The following is a 19,513-nucleotide window of genomic DNA, read 5'->3' on the forward strand; positions in this document are numbered from 1 at the left end:
ACAGGAAAACTGTGTGCGCAACTACATTAGATTAAGTTGAACTAATATCTAAGTCTGCAAACTGTAACAGGTTGTATGTGTCATCATTTTGGGTCATGCTTCTGAATAAGTTGACTAACCTGGCTTCTTTACAGTCTGTGTGATTATTATGTGACTACTGTTGCCTGGCTGGACGATGTTTCAGCTATGTTGCTCCAGTGTTATCATGACTGATGGAACTGATGCCTCAAGCTACAGAAATAAAACCTGAACTGTACAGTAACATAAATAGACTTAGGGTAAAATAAGAGGTAGAATTTACAAGTTAAAAATTAAAATAAGATTAAAATAAAATTAAGATAAAAAATACACAACAAAGATGTGGGATATTTGCAATAATGATAAAGACATGGGGAATGTAGTGCAAAAAAATATAGACAATGTAAAAAATATATAAATATAATCTGAATAGATATTTACACTGTGCATGTAACAGGAATGAGCAGTAGTTCTTGTGGTGGCAAAAATGATTTACCTTGTTCAATAATTGAAAAGAAGATCTTCACGCGTCAGCTGTCTTTCTTGAGTTTAATAAACATTCATGAATGGAGTCACACAAACACAACCGAACAGTAGTACAGTCAGTGAGTGAGTGGCCTGAAGATGTTACCCAGGGCCACAGTCTTATAGTTCCAAAAACACATTCCACAAAGACAAAATACGATACTCTCTCTCATGGGAAAAAGACAGAATACGATACTCTCTCTCACGGGATTGTCTCTGTGCTGAGTCTTCACCTGCTTGCCTCTCCCCCAACGCAATGTATGAACAACACTCTTATCACAACATCCACATATATTGTCTACATATGTTCTTCATTAGTTCACACAGAGATCTTTCACACAACCATAAAGGATGTACAAAGGTTAGGTTCAAAAACTTCATTAGAACTATCCACACAGTCATTGGTTACACAGTTTTGAATAGGCACACATGAGTTATACCAAAATTTCCCATTACATTCTATAGGGGGGCAGGGGGGATCAGGGGGGCAGGGGGGTCAGGGGGATCAGTGACAGTGGGGCTCTCTAGCCTTGTTGATGAGGCTAATAGCAGACGGGAAGAAGCTGTTTTTGTGGCGAGAGGTTTTGGTCCTGAAGGACCGCAGACTCCTGCCAGAGGGGAGTGTCTCAAAGAGTTTGTGTCCAGGGTGGGAGGAGTCAGCTACAACCTTCCCTGCACGCCTCAGGGTCCTTGAGGCGTACAGGTCCTGGAAGGATGGTAGATTGCAGCCAATCACCTTCTCAGCAAAGTGGATGATACGCTGCAGTCTGCTTTTGTCCTTCTCAGTGACAGCAGCGTACCAGATGGTGATGGAGGAGGTGAGGATGGACTCGATGATGGAGGTGTAGAAGTTCACCATCATAGTCCTTGGCAGGTTGAACTTCTTCAGCTGCCTCAAGAAGTACATCCTCTGCTGAGCTTTCTTGATGAGCTCCCACTTAAGATCCTGTGTGATGGTGGTTCCCAAGAAGCGGAAATGCTCCATGGTGGTCACGGGAGAGTCGCACAGGGTGATGGGGGTGGGTGGGGCTGGGTTTTTCCTGAAGTCCACTATCATTTCCACTGTCTTCAGAGCGTTTAGCTCTAAGTTGTTCTGCCTGCACCAGGTCACCAGACGGTCAGTCTCCCACCTGTAGGCAGACTCATCGCCATCAGAGATGAGTCCAATGAGAGTGGTGTCGTCTGCAAACTTCAGGAGCTTGACAGACTGATGGCTGGAGGTGCAGGTGTTAGTGTACAGGGAGAAGAGCAGAGGAGAAAGAACGCAGCCTTGTGGGGATCCAGTGCTGATGGTCTGGGAGTCAGACACATGCTTTCATAGCTTCACATGCTGCCTCCTTTCAGACAGGAAATCAGTGATCCACCTGCAGGTGGAGTCAGGCACGCTCAGCTGGGAGAGCTTGTCCTGCAGCAGAGCCGGGATGATGGTGTTGAAGGCAGAGCTGAAGTCCACAAACAGGATCCTGGCATAGGTCCCTGAGGAGTCCAGGTGCTGGAGGATGAAGTGGAGAGCCATGTTGACGGCGTCGTCTACAGACCTGTTGGCTCTGTAGGCGAACTGCAGGGGGTCCAGGAGTGGGTCAGTGATGGATTTGAGGTGGGACAGGACAAGGCGCTCCAATGATTTCATGACCACAGAGGTCAGGGCAACAGTTCTGTAGTCATTTAGTCCTGTGGACCTTGGTTTTTTGGGGACAGGGATGATGGTGGAGGATTTGAAGCAGGCTGGCACGTGGCAGGTCTCCAGTGAGGTGTTGAAGATGTCCATGAACACTGGAGACAGCTGATCAGCACAGTGCTTCAGGGATGATGGAGAGACAGAGTCAGGACCGGCTGCTTTGCGGGGGTTCTGCTTCTTAAAAAGCCTGTTGACATCTTTCTCCAGGATAGAGAGAGACGTTCCTTTGGTAGGGAAGGAGGAGGGGGGGTTCTGATGTGGCTAGTTGTCGAGGTGCCAGGGCCCCTACTGAAGTGGGGGAGGAGAAGCTGGTGGTCTGGAGGTGGTGGCTGGACTCGCGGGGGTTGGTGTCAGGCCTGTCCCTTTGGCTTGTTTAGCTTCTCTCACCGCCTTGCTAAACCTGTACATGGACATACTAACATACTCTATATGTTGTGGTTGTGATAGGATTTCATTGCAGCTACAGTTAGATACTGTGCAATTTCTGCATCACTACAAATAATACAACATACAGGCTATAGCTCAGTGAGCTTGTTGATCACACAGACTGAGCAAAATGCATTATTAAAGTGCAGAGCTAATAACCATATGTGTCCATGGTCATGGGAAGACCTTTACCAATAGCAGCCTAATTAGCACATTATCTCAGTTCAAGGCTTTATGCTATTCTGGCTTTTTACTGTAATTTGGCAGTTCGACTGACCATAATTTGCTGTATTAGCTCTGTCTTTGGCTCTCATTTCTGCACCTAATGCCTGTCTGTCCAAAGGATGCTGTCCATGGTGAGATGAATGTCCCACAGTTACACATTTTAGTTTTGTACACTGGCCTGGTATTTCTTATGGAAATACTTTAATTAAAATGTGTTCAAAGTTGCAATGTAAAATACTCTTCTCTACAGTGTACTGTTGTCAGGTAGTTTTCTATTGTATCACAGAATAATTTATAATGCAGTTTCCTTGCTCAAATATAGTATACAGGGTATTTTCCTAAACTGTCCAGCCAGCAGGTCAACAGCACTCAAAGGTGCTGTAACACCTCAACAAGGGAGCAATTTTACCAAACAACAGCTTTTTGCTTTCTTACCACTTGAAGCAAAGGTCACCTCGGGGCAGAATTGTAACATATAAATCTGGCACATCTGGGAACTTTCCGGTTAAAGCCAACAGTCTTGTATCCTTGCCAGTATATTTTGAAATTGGCTCGTACTTTATTTGTCCCGCATTGAAAATCATCTGTCTGAGCCGGTCTGAGCATACAACAACATTCAGACACAGTAAGTTAGTTAAAAAAAACACTGACATATAAACCCAAAATTCAGTAATAACCACCACAAATACTGTACCCTCTGCTGCGTTATAAAACCATTTCATTATAGTGCAGATGCAATGACCTTGTTACACACACGGAAATTAGTCTCTTGTGGACAGACCTCAAGGAATTCAGCCATTCTCTTATCTTTTATCTTCATCGCCACAGCTGTTTCTGCTGAGCTGAGATCAAGTGGATGTGCCAACATCTTGATTGGCTGCACAGGCTGCCATTCATGGGTGTCAATTACTGCAGTCAGATTTTTACAGCATGCATCACATGCTGTATTTTAATTTATCCATCCACTTTTGTCTGACATAGTGGACTGTTAATGAGTAATTGTTTATCTATGTTAGTCTATCTGTCTATGATTGCTCTCTGCCCTCTGGTCAGTACATACTATTAGGGACTCTGAAAAAAAATCAGCATGTAAAGAAAAGCAAGGCCTTTTACGCACAGAGAGTAGCAAATGATTTATTTCAGTGGCAGTACACCATGGGAAGCATCTACATTACATTAATATAACAGACTTAACCTCCATTTAACTAATGAGTTGACCCTACAGCTGAACTACTAGCTTATACTCTGGCCGACTGGATTGCATGGGGCTGTGGCATTGGATCTGGACCTCTGTGCACATGTATGCAGCAGTTACTACTTTGTGCTGGTTAGCATCTTGTAGGTGCTCTCTGCTGCTGATCTAAATGAACTGTCAGGATGAGAATGTACAAGCAGTGGGTTGGTATGCACACTGCTGCTTTGTTTGTCCCTCATTGCTCTGCTGCATGGTGTGTATCCATCGTAAAATTCACTGTACCTGCGAGATGCAGTGCACTGTGAAGATGATTTATAACGCTCTCTTGAGCTGCACAAGCACTTCTGAAATTCTGATTAACCTGTCAGTTTAATCAAAATTAAAAAAAGAAAAAAACAGGAATAAGATTCTGTTAATCAATTGAGCAATATGATAGATTGATTACAGGTAATTAGTTTTCTGTAACTGATTACTTTTTGAAAATACCTTTCCCAGGCATGAAGGTGTTCAGAGGGTTGTGTCCTCAAACAGGGTTTCAGGGTATTCTATACTTGTTTATTTGGCTGCCAGGCTAAAAGTAATCTATTGGAAAAAAAGGTCCCAAACTGCCATTGTGGCAGCTCACCAATGACTCAACATAGCTGCACAATGTCAGCAAGGGAATTCTCGTACACTCTGCTTTCAGGACAGCTGTTCCCTCTCTGTACTACTTTTGGCAAGGGGTCACCTCAGTACATGTTTTAAACTTTTTCTTGACAGTTTGTTTTTGAGGCAGGGTAGTAGAAAATGCATGAAAGCTCCAGTAGGCATAATATATATGTAAAAATACACCTCTAGTAAGCCTCATTGGGCCTGTAGCAGAATAGAGTTTGCAACCCTGCCTCTACCCCTGTTAATACCTTTTAAGACCGAAATTATAGTATTAGCTGTGGTCATTAGTGTGACATTATCAATGTGGACAGGAAGTGATAAAATTGAATGAAACAAGTTTTCTATCAAGAGGTTGTCAGACAGCATTATTTTTGCCTCTTGGGTCAGTTTCTAGTCCGTCTTAAACCATCCAAGTTTGTAGTCATCAGCGTGCAGTTTACTGATGTCACATTATACGATTTCTGGGTACAAAAGTAAGGGTTTAAATTACATTACCTCTCCTGTCAGTTTGGGGCTGCCGACTTGTGAAATTTTTTATAATGTAGCCTCAAAGTATTGGATTTCCAATTTTAAATTCACTTCTGTCATGCTCAGACATGTTTGGGCCTGTCTGGTGAATGAATTGCATTCCTCCTGCACACACATACTTACTGCCAGCTTCTGATTCAAATGAATCAATTTGTAAATGTGCCTTTTTTTCTTTGACAGAGCTGTGCAAACCAGGTATTCTGTCATGTCCTCAAAAGCTGTATGAGGAAAATGCCTTAACTTTATTGAAGAGAAATTCTGTTTTGTTGTAACTATTACATTTACAGTGGGTCATTTGAGAGGTCGAGAGTGAAAGTATTGACCGTTTGGTCTCTGATGTGGGGAAAATAACCTGTTTGTTGTAGCTTTGTTGGGTGTGGTAGTAATAAGGAGATTGCCAGCACAGCCCCAGAGATTGAAATGAAACCTATACACCTGTGCTACCCTTGGCAGGGGTCACCATAGCCGATTCTGTACTTGAAATGGCTGACTGAATGTAATTCATTAGATGTGTGCAGAATGTCGACATTCTAACGGGGCTCAAATCAATTATCATTTTTTAGTGGAACCTTGGCCTGTACAACAGCATAAATGTGGCAAGGCAGCTGTCCTCTGACCAGAGGATGCAAGTGTGAATAACTATACAGAGAAGCATCTGACCTGCTGAGATGCCCTTGAAGATTATGAAGATGAGACTGTTGTGAAGTGATTAAATAAATTTAATGATAGATAGATAGATAGATATATAGATAGATTTCCCCCACTGTTGCTGCTCAGCAGTGACTCAGCTCTGCTGCAGCCTCAATGCAACAAGGGAATTCAGGAACTAGTGCACCCAATTATGGCTGCATGTTCCCTTGCACTATTCTGACGTGAGGTCACAACTGTGAGGGCGAGAGTAGCAGACACAATATAGTTTTTCAGTTTCAAGATTTTTTTCTTGGGCAATAGAGGGGGCATCTCTGGGTGGCCATGCAACCTGTTATGTTTATAAGTCTCTGTTGACGTTGACAACCAGCCACCAGGATGTCTAACATTGTTTGACTAGGGGGGGCAAACATATCTGCTGTAAATTCAGGATCAGAGTAAGAGAAAGATTATTATTCATTTTTAGTCAGCTTCTCCTGACCTGTGATCGTTCCCTGAGGATATTCAAAAATGCATTTCACTAGAACTTCACTGACTGACTGACTTAAGGTATTTCACTGTTGGTTTGGATCTTTCAGTGCTCTTAACAATGTTTAAATGGCCTATTGAGCTGCTCTCAGCTGCTCTGTTGCTTACTAATGACCTCAAAGTGATAACGCTTCACTTATCCCTTCAAAGAGCATCCACAGAGCATGCAGCTTTAAACAGAAAGCCAGGCGTGACAGTGGGGCTGGTATTGTTTCAACTTGTGACTGTGTGTGTGTGTGTGTGTGTGTGTGTGTGTGTGTGTGTGTGTGTACCACAGAGTTTTGATTACTTTGCCAGGTGTTTATATGTCTGTTGACAATTTTTGTCACCATGATAGCGTCGCAGCTGTGCCAGATATAGTCATGATACTTTACAGGTGTTTAGCTGACATCAAAATCAAGGCAAAGTTCAAAGATGTGTGTGGTCCATTCCATGAGTACTGAGTACTAATGTAATAATGTTGTAATAGGTGCTGGGTAGTCACATGATAATGTAGTAACAACTACTGAGTACTAATGTAATTATGTAGTAATGACTACTGAGTACTCATGGGTCTGACTGTCGAGTTGATGGGTGTCATGGCTGGTCTGATCCCATTGCAAGATGGTCTGTATTTTCTTCTTTCTTTCACTGATCCTGAACACGAGCAGCCCTCTCCTGAAACACTAACAAGTACCACAGGAACCAAAGCATAGTAATCTAATGGAATCATCTAATGCACAAAACTGAAAACAAATGTTGTATATGCTGTCAACACTGTTTGTTGCAGTTGAAAATTTGTAAAAGCCTAAATTACACTTCCTGTCATTGATTCCATCCTCCCTTCCTTTCTTTGCTTCTTTCTTTGCTTTAGAAAATAAAGAAGCTAATCCGATGTAGTTTGGGGTTGCAGGCTTCTCTTAATGTCTTTCTAAATGGGCTCATTTGGATCTATTGAACAGCACTGAGCTTCTTGTTAATGACCTTAGTGTGATAACGCTTCAGTTCCTTCCTTTAAGTCTGCCACTCCTAAACAATCTGGCTTGAGTGTCAAGACACATACATACACACAAAGATGTAAACAAGGACAGAAACATGTAGGCACAGAAATACAGCCAAGCTGCACACACGTATTCAGTCAAACAGGCATGCCTATCATTCTGCTTCAGTTATTAAGGCAGAACACCAGCTTCTATAGACACACACGCGCATGCTTGGATGCGCAGAAAACCATAGACTGTTTCGGATTCTGTTCTGCTCCACCTCCTTTCAGTATGACCACAAGCTGCTGCAGCTGTACATTCTTAACAACAACCTTAACTTCTCAGACACAAACGCACAACCAGCCTGCAACAACGGTGCATCGAACGACATCTTTTACTGTTCTGTGTCTCCCTCTCTTTTGATTGAGAGGGAGAAAAAATTTAAGACAAGATGCAACACAAGACGTGTCCGTGCTTGTTGATAAGGAGATATTAGCTAGAAAGCTACAGTGATTTCATGTTCTTTTTGTGTTTTTTTGCCTCAATGATCTGACTGTATTATCTGTTAGTCATTTTCAGTCAGTGATAGAGCAGTGATACAGTGATAATTATTGGTTTACACAGATAAGTTGTCGATAAAAGGATCTGGATAACTGCAAAAAAAAAAAGAAGAGACTGAAGTGAAATAAAATATTAAGTCTACATTTCTCCCTTTTTGTGCATATGTGGCAGGCGATTTGTTGACTGTATTTTCACACATTGCCTGTTAAAATAGTTCTTAAACTAATATTCTGACTGATATTTGACAACCAAATAATGGCTTCTGTATCCCGCCTTATCGTCTTTGTTGCTGATGTGATCAATACTACTGTTCATGGACAAAATATTCTGTTCTTAAAACATGGTTAAGAAACATCTGAAGAGTTTAACAGAGATGATGATGATGATGATGATGATGATGATGATGATGCATCTTTTAAAAATCTACAGAAACCCTTGTGTTCTTGTGAACCTTCAGACAGAATGGAAAAGGCAACACAAAAATACATCAACAAATAAAGCACAATGGTTTATTAATGCTCCCAGTGATTTGTTGTTAGCCAGGAGATAATACCTCACCACGTTGTTTTGCATCTTTCCCCCATTATTTTTTGGCCATTTTGGATAGACTAAACATTGCCACAGGCTGCAACATTCAGTGTATAATAAGACAGTAAAATTCTTTCTACAAGTATCAGTCTCATATTTATTGAGTTGCGTCTTGAATGTAAGTTGCTGAAGTCAAAAATAAACATGTTTTTTTTTCTTTTAAATATTATCCCATTTGCATAACAGTTAGAGCTGTTGTAGAGAATGTGTGTGTCTGCTTGTGTGTATTAATGCATTCAAACATGTATGAATACAGATTTATATAGTCATACATGGCTTCTTTGCCATTTCTTGTCGTGAAGATAGTTAATCCCTCGGATTGTTCCATATCCTTTTACATTATTTGAACATTTGCCAGCCATTTTTATTGTGACAAAACACGTCCAAAGGCTTAGCTATGCGTTCCTGATTCTTGAATGCTGGGAGGGTTTTTACACTTCTCGTCACCTGTGATAAGGTTTTTCTTCCCTATAGCATGATTTTCCATGTGATTGATTCTCATGCACAATATCACATATTCATGGTTCGTCTTGGTCCTCTAATAAACAAGAAACTCACTGACTGAGACCAGCTCTTTCCTGAATACAGCAGAAATCTGCCATCATTCATTCTGCCAGGGCTATGATCTACGGCTAATAAATAATGGACAAGCAGCAAATAATAGAATCCCAGTATTACGGCATTTTAGAACGCGCAGTAGATCGATGTGCCAGAGATGTATGCATGCAGCTACAGCCATGAACGTGACTACAAGTAAGGGATTTAACACTCAATTTCTCAGTGTTAAACAACAGAAGGGTGTGTTTGCAGGGTGCAGTCTGTGCAGCTCAGGATTTTCCCATGAATTTAAAGGAGGATGCTGCATAAAAGCAAGGACTCTTTCAGTTTCATAGTTTTTCCTTTCATTAAAAATTGATTATTTTGGAATACTAATATGGCTTTACATTGTTACAGTTGTTATATCTTTGGCATAGCAGCCTTAATTAAATAAGATGATGGTTACAGCACCAGTGGTCTATCTCTCATAATGGGTGTATTATTAGTAGTAAGGCCTGATATGACAGGATACTCCTCATACATTTGTTGTCCCCTGGTACAAAGACGAAATGGCCCTGACATGTGGTTGGGAAAAAAAATGCCTCAGCAGTGTTTCTACTGAGTTTGGAGTAGATCAGAGAATATTGATGTTTTATTCCTCTTTGATTGAAAATATTGTAACATTTTCATTTATTTGCTAATTTACTTCCCTTTGTGAAAAGGACAAGAACCATTTGCAAGGTGTGGTTAATCTCAGCTCTAAATTCTTTGGCAAAACACAAAGATGTTAGCACAGCTTCATCATGAACAAGTCCATACAAGACCCCACACATGTCCTCTATGACTACTTTGAGCTATTGCCATGTGTTTTTAAAACAAATGAAAGGAGGTCTGGTTTCATTTCAGAGGCCATTAGACTTGTGAACAGCCATCCAAGAAATGGCCAGTTTGCCTTGTGTGTAGACTGATCAGTGCACTTGCACAGTTTTGACTTTTGCTCTTTTTTAAACGGGATATATGCCATTGTGATGTTGAGCATTGTTGGCTATCTATGGACCGGCCATTGTAATAGATCCTTGTGTGTTTGATCTCTTTCTAATGATTTCCCAGTTGATGTATGATACATTTCACATTGTGAGAAATCTGGGACCATACTCAGAATTCCTGGGTTTGATGGTGCCATCGGTATCATCAGTTTCCAACATTTAGTGTTGTTTGTTCTAAGACTGAATGAGAATATTAATTTACAACCAATATACAATCAATTTTGGATGTGGAACAATGCTGCCCAGAGAGGATGCAAGTGCAGCACCTTTGTTTCTCTCATGAGGGTGAGCCCTGCACTGTAAGGAAATGCAAAACTTTCAGCTTGTTTTGACAGGGATAATAGAAGCCTGCTTCCCATTTTCTGCTTTAAAGTGATTTTCCTCTGTGCTGAAGTCAGACTTAATTACAGAAGTCATGAGGTTGACAAATGCTGTCAGTCTTTTCAAAAGGAATTTCTTTTGTTTATAGAATGCTACTTTTTAATGCATGTTATTAATTTATTGTTATTAACATCATATACAGCTGTCATTGCCTGAGAGACAGTTGTTTGTGAAACAGAACTCCCATTTCAATTCTAGGCTTTCAAATTTCCCCAGTGATATAGTCATTAGTTTCTATTACTGGAAAGTGTAAGGAGGGAAAGGCGTGAGATAATTCCTGCAGGAATTGATCATAAATGTATCAGTGATTCTCTTTCTTTCATTTTGCTTTTGTCTGTATCCTCATCTTTACACACATCTGTGTTCATCAATGTCTCTATGGTTGCTTTCTTGTTTCGTTTTTGTTGTTCTAGGTGATAAAGCTGTCATTTGAAGAGTTTGACCTGGAAAGAGGATATGACACACTAACTGTTGGAGATGGAGGGAAGATAGGAGACACTCGGAGAGTACTCTATGTGTAAGCACTACTTATATGTTCTGGCCTATAATATAGTAATATTGACACATACTATTATAGTACAAGCTGATGGCGGCAATCACAGGGACAATTGGAAACACATGGATGTTTTATACCAGACTGCATTATTGACTTATGTGGTGATGGAATTGTTGAAGCATACATGGTACACATTACAAGGGGTGTGAACAATTAGGATATTGATATATATTATGGTATTAATACAGTGTTATTTTGGCTATGTAAATAATTAAAAATTAACTTAAATTAAAAAAAGCAAAGTGATAAACCAGTAATGATTCTTGACAGTTAATGTCAGTGTTAATGTCTGCATATTTTTTATATATGTGTGTGTGTGTGTGTGTGTGTGTGTGTAGACTCACTGGCTCCAGTGTTCCTGACCTCATCGTTAGCCTGTCCAATCAGATGTGGCTACACCTGCAGTCAGATGATACAATCGGCTCAGCGGGCTTCAAGGCAGTCTATGAAGGTATGACTTCCATCACAATGAATACAGCAACTTTTCAGTCACAATTTTATTTCTTTTTCTCTGATGCACACACATACAGACACACACACACACACAAACTCTTATTTCACACGGGGACCTGTCATTGACGTAATGCATTCCCTAGTCCTTTACCCTAACCTTAACCATCATAACTGAATTTGTAACCTTAACCCTCACCCTGACCTGGACCTGATTCTAATCCTAAAACCAAGTATTAACCTTCCATCAGCCATTTAAAGTTGTGGGGTCCAGCATTTTTGTTCCCACAAAGCTGTTGGAACCCACAAGAATAGTGCCCCCCTCAAATACAGTAAAACAAGCCCCCCCCCCACACACACACACTCTCACACTCACACACACCCATGCACACATGCTCTTATAATGGAGTGTGAAAGTCATGCTGTTGCTGATATGGCGATTCAGTAGTAACACAACTCTTGTTGTTTGTCCTATATGTGAGTGTGTGTGTGCCTGTGCATGACAAGATGGTAATAAATTCATTGTGAGTCAATCAGATGATTGTTTTGCTTGCATGTTTATATATTATGCCAAAGCTGACACTAATAAAGAGATAAAGATTATCACAGTCACAGTGAGTGAAGGTGAGAGGGACAGATATAGATGTTATCTCCACTCTGATTCTTTTGAACAATCCATTTATTATGTTTATGTACACCAAAGAGGTTATGTTTTCACCCGTGTTTGTTAGTTGATTTGTCAGCAGGATTATACAAAAAACACTGAACCAATTTGCACTAAACTGGTGGAGGGATGGGGTATCGACCAGTGAACAGCCCGATCATATTCTGGTGCATATCCGGTTAAAGGGGCAGATCCAGGAATTTTTTTAATCAGTTTTTTAACATTGTGAAAAAGGGCATTTTTCGACATTTCGTCAGTTTCATAGGAAATAATGCATGGATCCTGATGTAAAGAGTCAGACATATTATTGGTGTTGAGATTTATGAGTTTGCACAGTTTGGTGCAGATCCAGATAACAATCCAGATGTGCTCGACGAAGATATTTGGCCTTTGTGGGCATATGCATTCTACTGAGTGCCATTCTAGTTATATATTTGATCACATACTGCATCTTACCATGTCAATGCAGCTCTTTAAATTGAATTGAACTGGTACTAAACTAAATGGAATTCACTTCAGACAAAGTGAGAGACAGGTAGAGAGAGGTAATTTGATAAACGAGACAGAGGAAGAGGGACAACAAGAAACTGACAGAGTGGCACAGTAGCAGACAGAATGACAAATTGAGTGAGAAGAAATAGACTGTCTCAGAGACCAAGGGAGTACAAGAGAAGAAGAAAGAGAGTGAGTGAGAGAAAGGTTGTGCTCTGATTCTGCTTAGCTATGTTTGATCCAGTTATGTTGCTGACAGTATTGTTCAGGGTTAGTTACTCTTTGTGGGTATCAGAACAGTACCTACAGGATGTCATTGCGCATGCCTGCACTTCTGTAACTGTGATGTGAAGCATTTAATATCATTTTACGGGGCTCCTTTGGCTCAGCAAAAGCCTAAAGTGGCACTGACCTTGATTTACGGGCTAACCTTATCTTGTGTGTTTAACATTTGTCCCGACAGCAATAAAGGCCTTTTTCCTCTTTACACCTTGGCTATCCTTAGTTATCCCATATTACAAATTTCAAGGTAATGGCACATGAAGATGAAACTAAAAAAGAAAGGAAGACACAAACAAATAAACAAGTGGTCCTTAATGACCTCTAGATGATCTTCTAGTTTCTGTTTTTTCCCAGGATAACCAAACAACTGCCTGTGGTGTGCTGTGCTCCCTTGCGTGTATATATGTGATGCTGTCACATTGTATAATATCACCATGTTACACACTTTGATCAGTGTTACCCCCTGAGAGCTCTTAGGTTTTCAGCCCTGCAGGAAAACCCAATATGTGTATGCATGTGTGTGTGTGTAAATGTGTAGCTATCTTGTTTTTGAATGCCGTCATGTTACGCTTCACAGTTAATCACTGCAGCTCCGTGTGTTTGTAATTTTGTGTGTGTGCATGTTTGAGAGAGAGAGTGTGAGAGTAAAAAAGAATCCATAAAAACAAACCACTTCTGGGAGAATTGGAGCACTGTAATCAAACAAAAACATGAGGACCTACCCATTCAAAATGGAGATGTATGGGTGAACCACTTCTCCTTTGGTCTAACAGAGAATAAACAGCAAAAACACATAAAGATAAACTACAAAGTTCGGATCAAAACCTGCTCGACTCTGCAATTACACTACAGGACAAAATAAAATCACATGAAAGCAAAAAAGGCCTATGGTGTTGACGGCATCCTAACCAAAATGATATAATTCGTAGACCTCAAATTCCAACAAGCTATACTGAAATTCTTTAACATGGTCCTTCGCTCTGGGATCTTTCCCAGTATTTGAAACCAAGGACGGATAACATCACTCCAAAAATGTGGAGACAAATTAGATCCCAAATAACTACCATGGGATCTGTTTCAACAGCAACCTTGGGAAAATACTCAGAATAATCATGAACAACACACCCACAACTCCTTACTGAAAATAATGTCCTGAGCAAAAAATTTGCCTTTTACCAAATTATTGTATAACAGACCATATCTTTACCCTCATCACCCTAAATGCCATCCGAGTCAAAAAAAAACTAACCCCAAAAAAAACAAATGATTCTTTTGCTTTGATGACTTAAAAAAAAGCCTTCGATTCAATTTGGCACAAGGGTCTACACACATACAAGTGATCTCAAGTTTGACTTCTATCCCCTACTGGGATCAGACAAGGATGCGGCTTGTGTCCAATGCTCTTCAAAATACACATAAATGAACATTAATGAGGGCTTTGAATGGTCTGCAGTGCCTGGCATCAGCCTAGCAGACACAGGAGTCACATTCCTACTGTTCTCAGATGATCTGGTGCTCCTGTCTCCAAACAAAGAGGGGCTACAACAGGACCTTAATCATCTGCACCAATTCTCCCAGACCTGGGTCTTGACAGTGAATCTAACCAAGACAAACATTATGATAATCCAAAAAACACCCTAGCTCCAAAATCACAATTATGTCTCGATACCATTGCTCTAGAACATATACATATAGAATATAGATTTTTGAATCCACTCTGCAGCCAAAATTTCACAAAACGGGACAACCATGAAATTGAGACTATGCATGCAGAACTGTTCTCCATGTCAAACAGAAAAGTCCAAACAATGCATGTAAAACAGAATTAGGATGATTCCCAAAAATCATGAAAATTCAAAAGAGAGCACTTTAATTTTAAAATCACTTGTGGCCAGAAAAAAGTGGCCTGACACTCTCCATAACAAAGCTCACAGCTACAGTAAGGCCCTAGAAGGAAGCCTCCTAGACAAGCTGGTTCCAAAGCCCCACAGAGAGTAACCCCATTAAACTAAACCAAATTATAAGAAAACAAAAAGTATTTGAACCACTGGGAAGAATCAACCACTGGTAGATTACCTGACCAGAGAGTCTGATCCAAAAAAAAAAGGAAATACTTTACCATGTACAGTCTCAGTGAGCACAGTCTTTGTGTGGAGAGAAACCACCACACTGGCTGACTTGACTCCCCAGACTAGATAGACTGTTCACCCACAGCACACAGCAGGAGGTGGAAACTGAGCTGCACTTTTCAACCACTTGCTAATGATACAAAGACGTCAGAGACAAATACTTCCCACAGATTACAACCATTGAAAATACTTTGAAAATGTGGTTGATAGCAAAAAAAACTTCCCTCTTTGCTGGGCAAAATTTGCAAACACAGTAGTGAGATTCGTGAGCTGTTGTGACTAGACAAGGGCATCCAATGGAATATAATCACCATGAAGACCGTCAAATCACCTGTGTACTCCTGCGCTGACCATTTGTATTGTGCGGATCTCTGCACATTGATATACATACAGAACAAATAAAGATTCATCTGTTAAAAAAGGAAAAAAAAACATTTATTTGTATTTAAGTTTTTTTAATTGCAAGTCTGCATTTTTTTGTGTCTGATAGTGACATTATTTTTTAGGTTGTTCATCTGTCTATCCATATGTATGTTCCTAGGTCCAATTCTTGTGAACACAATATCTCAGTAACACTTTAAGGGAATTTCTGCAAATTTGGCACAAACATTTATTTGTTCTCAAGCATGAACTGATTAGATTTTGTGGGCAAAGGTCAGCGTCAGTGTGACCTCACAAAACATATTTTTGGCCATAACTTAAGAATCCATACACTAAGCCTAGGTCCTAAAGCTGGTACCAGTATTTGGGGCTTTTATATATATATATATAATAATCACAATTCTTCTGTTTATTACAATTTTTTTGTTTTGTTTTTGTGCCACACTTAATGTCTGTGTCACATGCAAATAAAGCCCCTTTGAGTTTAACTGCATGGTAAGTGCAATTTGACTGGTTGGTGGAGGCATACAACGGCAAGGTGGTAATTTTATTTGTTTTATTTTCTATTGTCAATGATTACTTTGTATGATATGTGAATGCTGGAAAGGAAACAGGAACGAGGCATAAAATGTATACTGAGTTGTAAAATCTACATTCTTCACTTCAGTAAAACTCAATAAACATAGAAAGAAAAGGAAGGAAATAAATGACAGAAAAGAAGAAAGAAAAAAGAAACTAAAAAAAGACCAAAGAATGAGTGAGAGTTCTGTCATTATGAGTTACCATAATGACCAGACTTACCAGGGGCTCAAGATCGCTGATATCCATCCTGACATTCGTCAACTGTGTGACAGCTAGCTGTGGGCCACACACACACACACACACACACACACACACACACACACACACACGGCTGCCAGTTCTTTGAGTATTCTATTCTTGTGGGTGTACTTACATCCCAACAGATAGTAAAAGTGTAGAACACACACACACACACACGCACACACACACACACACACAGAGACACGCACACGTAGCTCACCTTGAGATGTATTTGCCCAAAGCGAATCCAGGAGCATGGTGGAGCATGTGTTACAAGATGACAGATGTCTGGTGGAATGTCAAATTTTAGGAGGGGAGAGAGGGAAGAGCCGCAGATAAAAACACACTCCCAGGTGAAGAACAAAAAAAAAAAAAAAAAAGGAGTGACAGAATGAATGGAATATGATTGCAGGCCAGTTCGGCAGTGCTGCTAATGCTACACTCTTGCCAATGAAGCACAGTATATTGAATCAGTTGGAGAGACTGGAGCAAGAAGAAGAAAACTGAACACAGTGGAAAGGAAGGACAGTGACAATTTGAAAGGACAGAGACAAAGGGAGAATAATAAAGACACAAGGAAACAAAGGACAAACACAACATATGTATCTGAAAATATGTATATGGGAAGCAGTTGTATTTTATACAGTGTCACAATTATCAGTCTTGCTTCCTTTGATTTTTACCTCCTGCTGGTTTCTTAACAAGGATATTGATGGATCAGTGTGTGTGTGTTTGCCTCTGACTGTGTGCCACCGCTTATTGTTTTGCCTTTCACAATTAAAGCTGAATTGCACTACAATTACCTTGATGACAATTAACTGTGAGCATGGAAACAATAAAATTTATTTCTCAGAGGTTGTATTTCATTTCTTAATACAGCAATGTAAAATAACAGACACCAGCCATGTTCGCAGTTTTTGCTGCTCCACACAGCCTTATTAACATTGCTGCTAATCTTCCTTTTAAGACTTGAAAGTTCTTGCCATTTGTCAGCTTGTTGACAGCCTAATGAGGGCTGCTGCCAGCTCTCTATCAAAGAAAGTAGAAAGTAGTTATTACATAAATTTTAAGCATGGCTCCTCACTTCTCCCGTTCGGTCATACTGGCCCCCAGCTGACTGGACAATCTCATGAGACCAAAGCTTTTGTGTTCAGACAGCAGGAGAAGGGTCTTTTTGCAGGTTGCAGACTTATTCAGACACATCAAATCAAATGCACCCATAAATCTAACCATAATTGTATCTACATGGGTTATGTTTTTGAGTGGCCACATTTTGTAGAGAAGTGTAGTGACAAACATACAAAATTACTAACCTTAGTGTTACAAATATAATAGCCCTTTTCCTCCGCATGGTACAGGCTCAACTCAGTTTGACTCAACTCACCTTTCTAGGTTTTCCATCAGTCAAAAGTTGTGCATAGTAACTGGTACTCTTTACTTTTTTGGGGATCACCTCCACCAAGGTCCCAAATAAGTTGAGGCAATACCAAAAGGGGATTCGAAAACACTGTAGACTACTGATTGATCAGAGAGAATCGTCGCCACTGCATAATCATTGTGCATGTGTTCTGAACAAACTGGCCATTTTTACAAACCACACTGTGGTCCGTTTAGGAGGTGCAGATGTAGATCTGTTTGGTATCACTTCAGCGTCCTCCATTGTTCATGTGTGTTTCATATTGAAGATGAAATCACGTTAACTTCAGGCATTGTCACTACAATAACGGCACTGTATTTAGGGGGCATGCTCTGCAGTGAAAGAAGTACCTGATACCAAAAGCAAGTTGATACAGTGGAAAAACGCTAATGTGAGAATGAATATGGACATGAAAACATCGCTATAAATACCACATACAGGAGGTTCAGATTTGACACACTGACTATCTAAAAATCAATACACGTATGTTATTGCAGACCCTTTGCTGAATGTCACCATATCACATGTTGATATCAATTATCTGCATAAAAACATGACCCTCTGCGCTGTGTGTGTTACAGAGATAGAACGGGGAGGCTGTGGTGATCCCGGGGTGCCGGCATTTGGTCGACGTAGTGGTGATAGCTTTCAGCATGGAGACGTGTTGACCTTCTTTTGCCAGTCGGCCTTTGAACTTGTGGGTGAAAGGACCATCACATGCCAGCACAATAACCAGTGGTCTGGAAATAAACCCAGTTGTGTCTGTAAGTACATTTCTTTCTGCATTAACTGTGTTTTTTTCTGTTAATTCTGTTTTTTTTTTATGTTAATTTTGTGTAATCTATCTTTTTCTTTCTTACTTAGATCTGCATCTATCAATCTTCCTTTCTGCTTGTATTCTTAATCAGTTACCTATAAACTTATCCTCTTTCCTTCCTGCCTTTCCTTCTTTGTTTCTTCCTCTATGTAGTCTCATGTTTCTTCAACTTCACGGCTCCATCAGGGACTATATTATCCCCAAACTACCCAGAGGAGTATGGGAACAACCTGAACTGTGTGTGGTTGATTATCTCTGAACCAGGAAGCCGCATTCATCTCCTCTTCTCTGACTTTGACCTGGAGCCACAGTTTGACTGGTTGGTGGTCAAAGATGAAGGTAATTATATCTTAATATTTCACCATATTTCTGTTAACTCGGTATGACACTTTTGTATAAACACTTTTTAAGAAGTCAGTGTAGATCTCAGGATATGGGTATGCGCACTGTTTATTGCTGAACCATGGATGGGCATGTGTATACAACTGAAATAGTAAAATAATTTGATGGCGCAACTCTTTCTTAAGTGGTCAAATTAGTCTAGATCAGTAGGTGCAGTGAAATTGTAGATTGGATTTGGTTGATGAATGCCTGGCTGGGAAACTGGATGGATGGATAGTTGTAATGTTTTCTTATTATTTCAACACTTCTATAATTTTCCACTTCACACAGAACACAGGGCAATTAGATCGCTGTTCCCCATTGTAATAAAGATTATTGATTTAAACCAAATCAAGTAAAGCCCTGGTTTGACTGGCTGGTCATTAAAGATGATGTGTTTAATTGACTAGCTGTAAACCTGTCTCTCTTCAGGGATGTTATTTTGAAGCAGTGTTTTGAAATTTGCAGGGCAATTAGTGCTGTTAGACTGGTAAACTAAAATTAAAGTTGGTGTAAAGTCCTTCAGGTTCAGAAACTCCAAGTCGTGGTGCTGAATCACTGCTGTCACAGGAATGAAGAGCAAACTTATTCTGTAACTAACATGTCTTATTGAAATCCACTGCTG

General features: G+C 40.2%; 1 protein-coding gene across 1 annotated transcript in view; it reads left to right on the plus strand.

The window, feature by feature from the left end:
* The window catches only part of LOC139627768 (CUB and sushi domain-containing protein 1-like), a 400,363-nt gene that overhangs the window by 239,413 nt on the left and 141,437 nt on the right, over window positions 1-19,513 (plus strand). The window contains exons 11-14 of the mRNA XM_071488859.1: window positions 10,911-11,014; window positions 11,392-11,504; window positions 18,272-18,454; window positions 18,661-18,846. Of these exons, the coding sequence (XP_071344960.1) occupies window positions 10,911-11,014; window positions 11,392-11,504; window positions 18,272-18,454; window positions 18,661-18,846 (586 nt within the window). The remainder of the gene's footprint in view (window positions 1-10,910; window positions 11,015-11,391; window positions 11,505-18,271; window positions 18,455-18,660; window positions 18,847-19,513) is intronic.

The sequence above is a fragment of the Trachinotus anak genome, unplaced genomic scaffold (assembly GCF_046630095.1).
Source record: "Trachinotus anak isolate AG129_WGS33_773 ecotype Australia unplaced genomic scaffold, CSIRO_AGI_Tana_v1 ptg000011l, whole genome shotgun sequence".
NCBI lineage: Eukaryota > Metazoa > Chordata > Actinopteri > Carangiformes > Carangidae > Trachinotus > Trachinotus anak.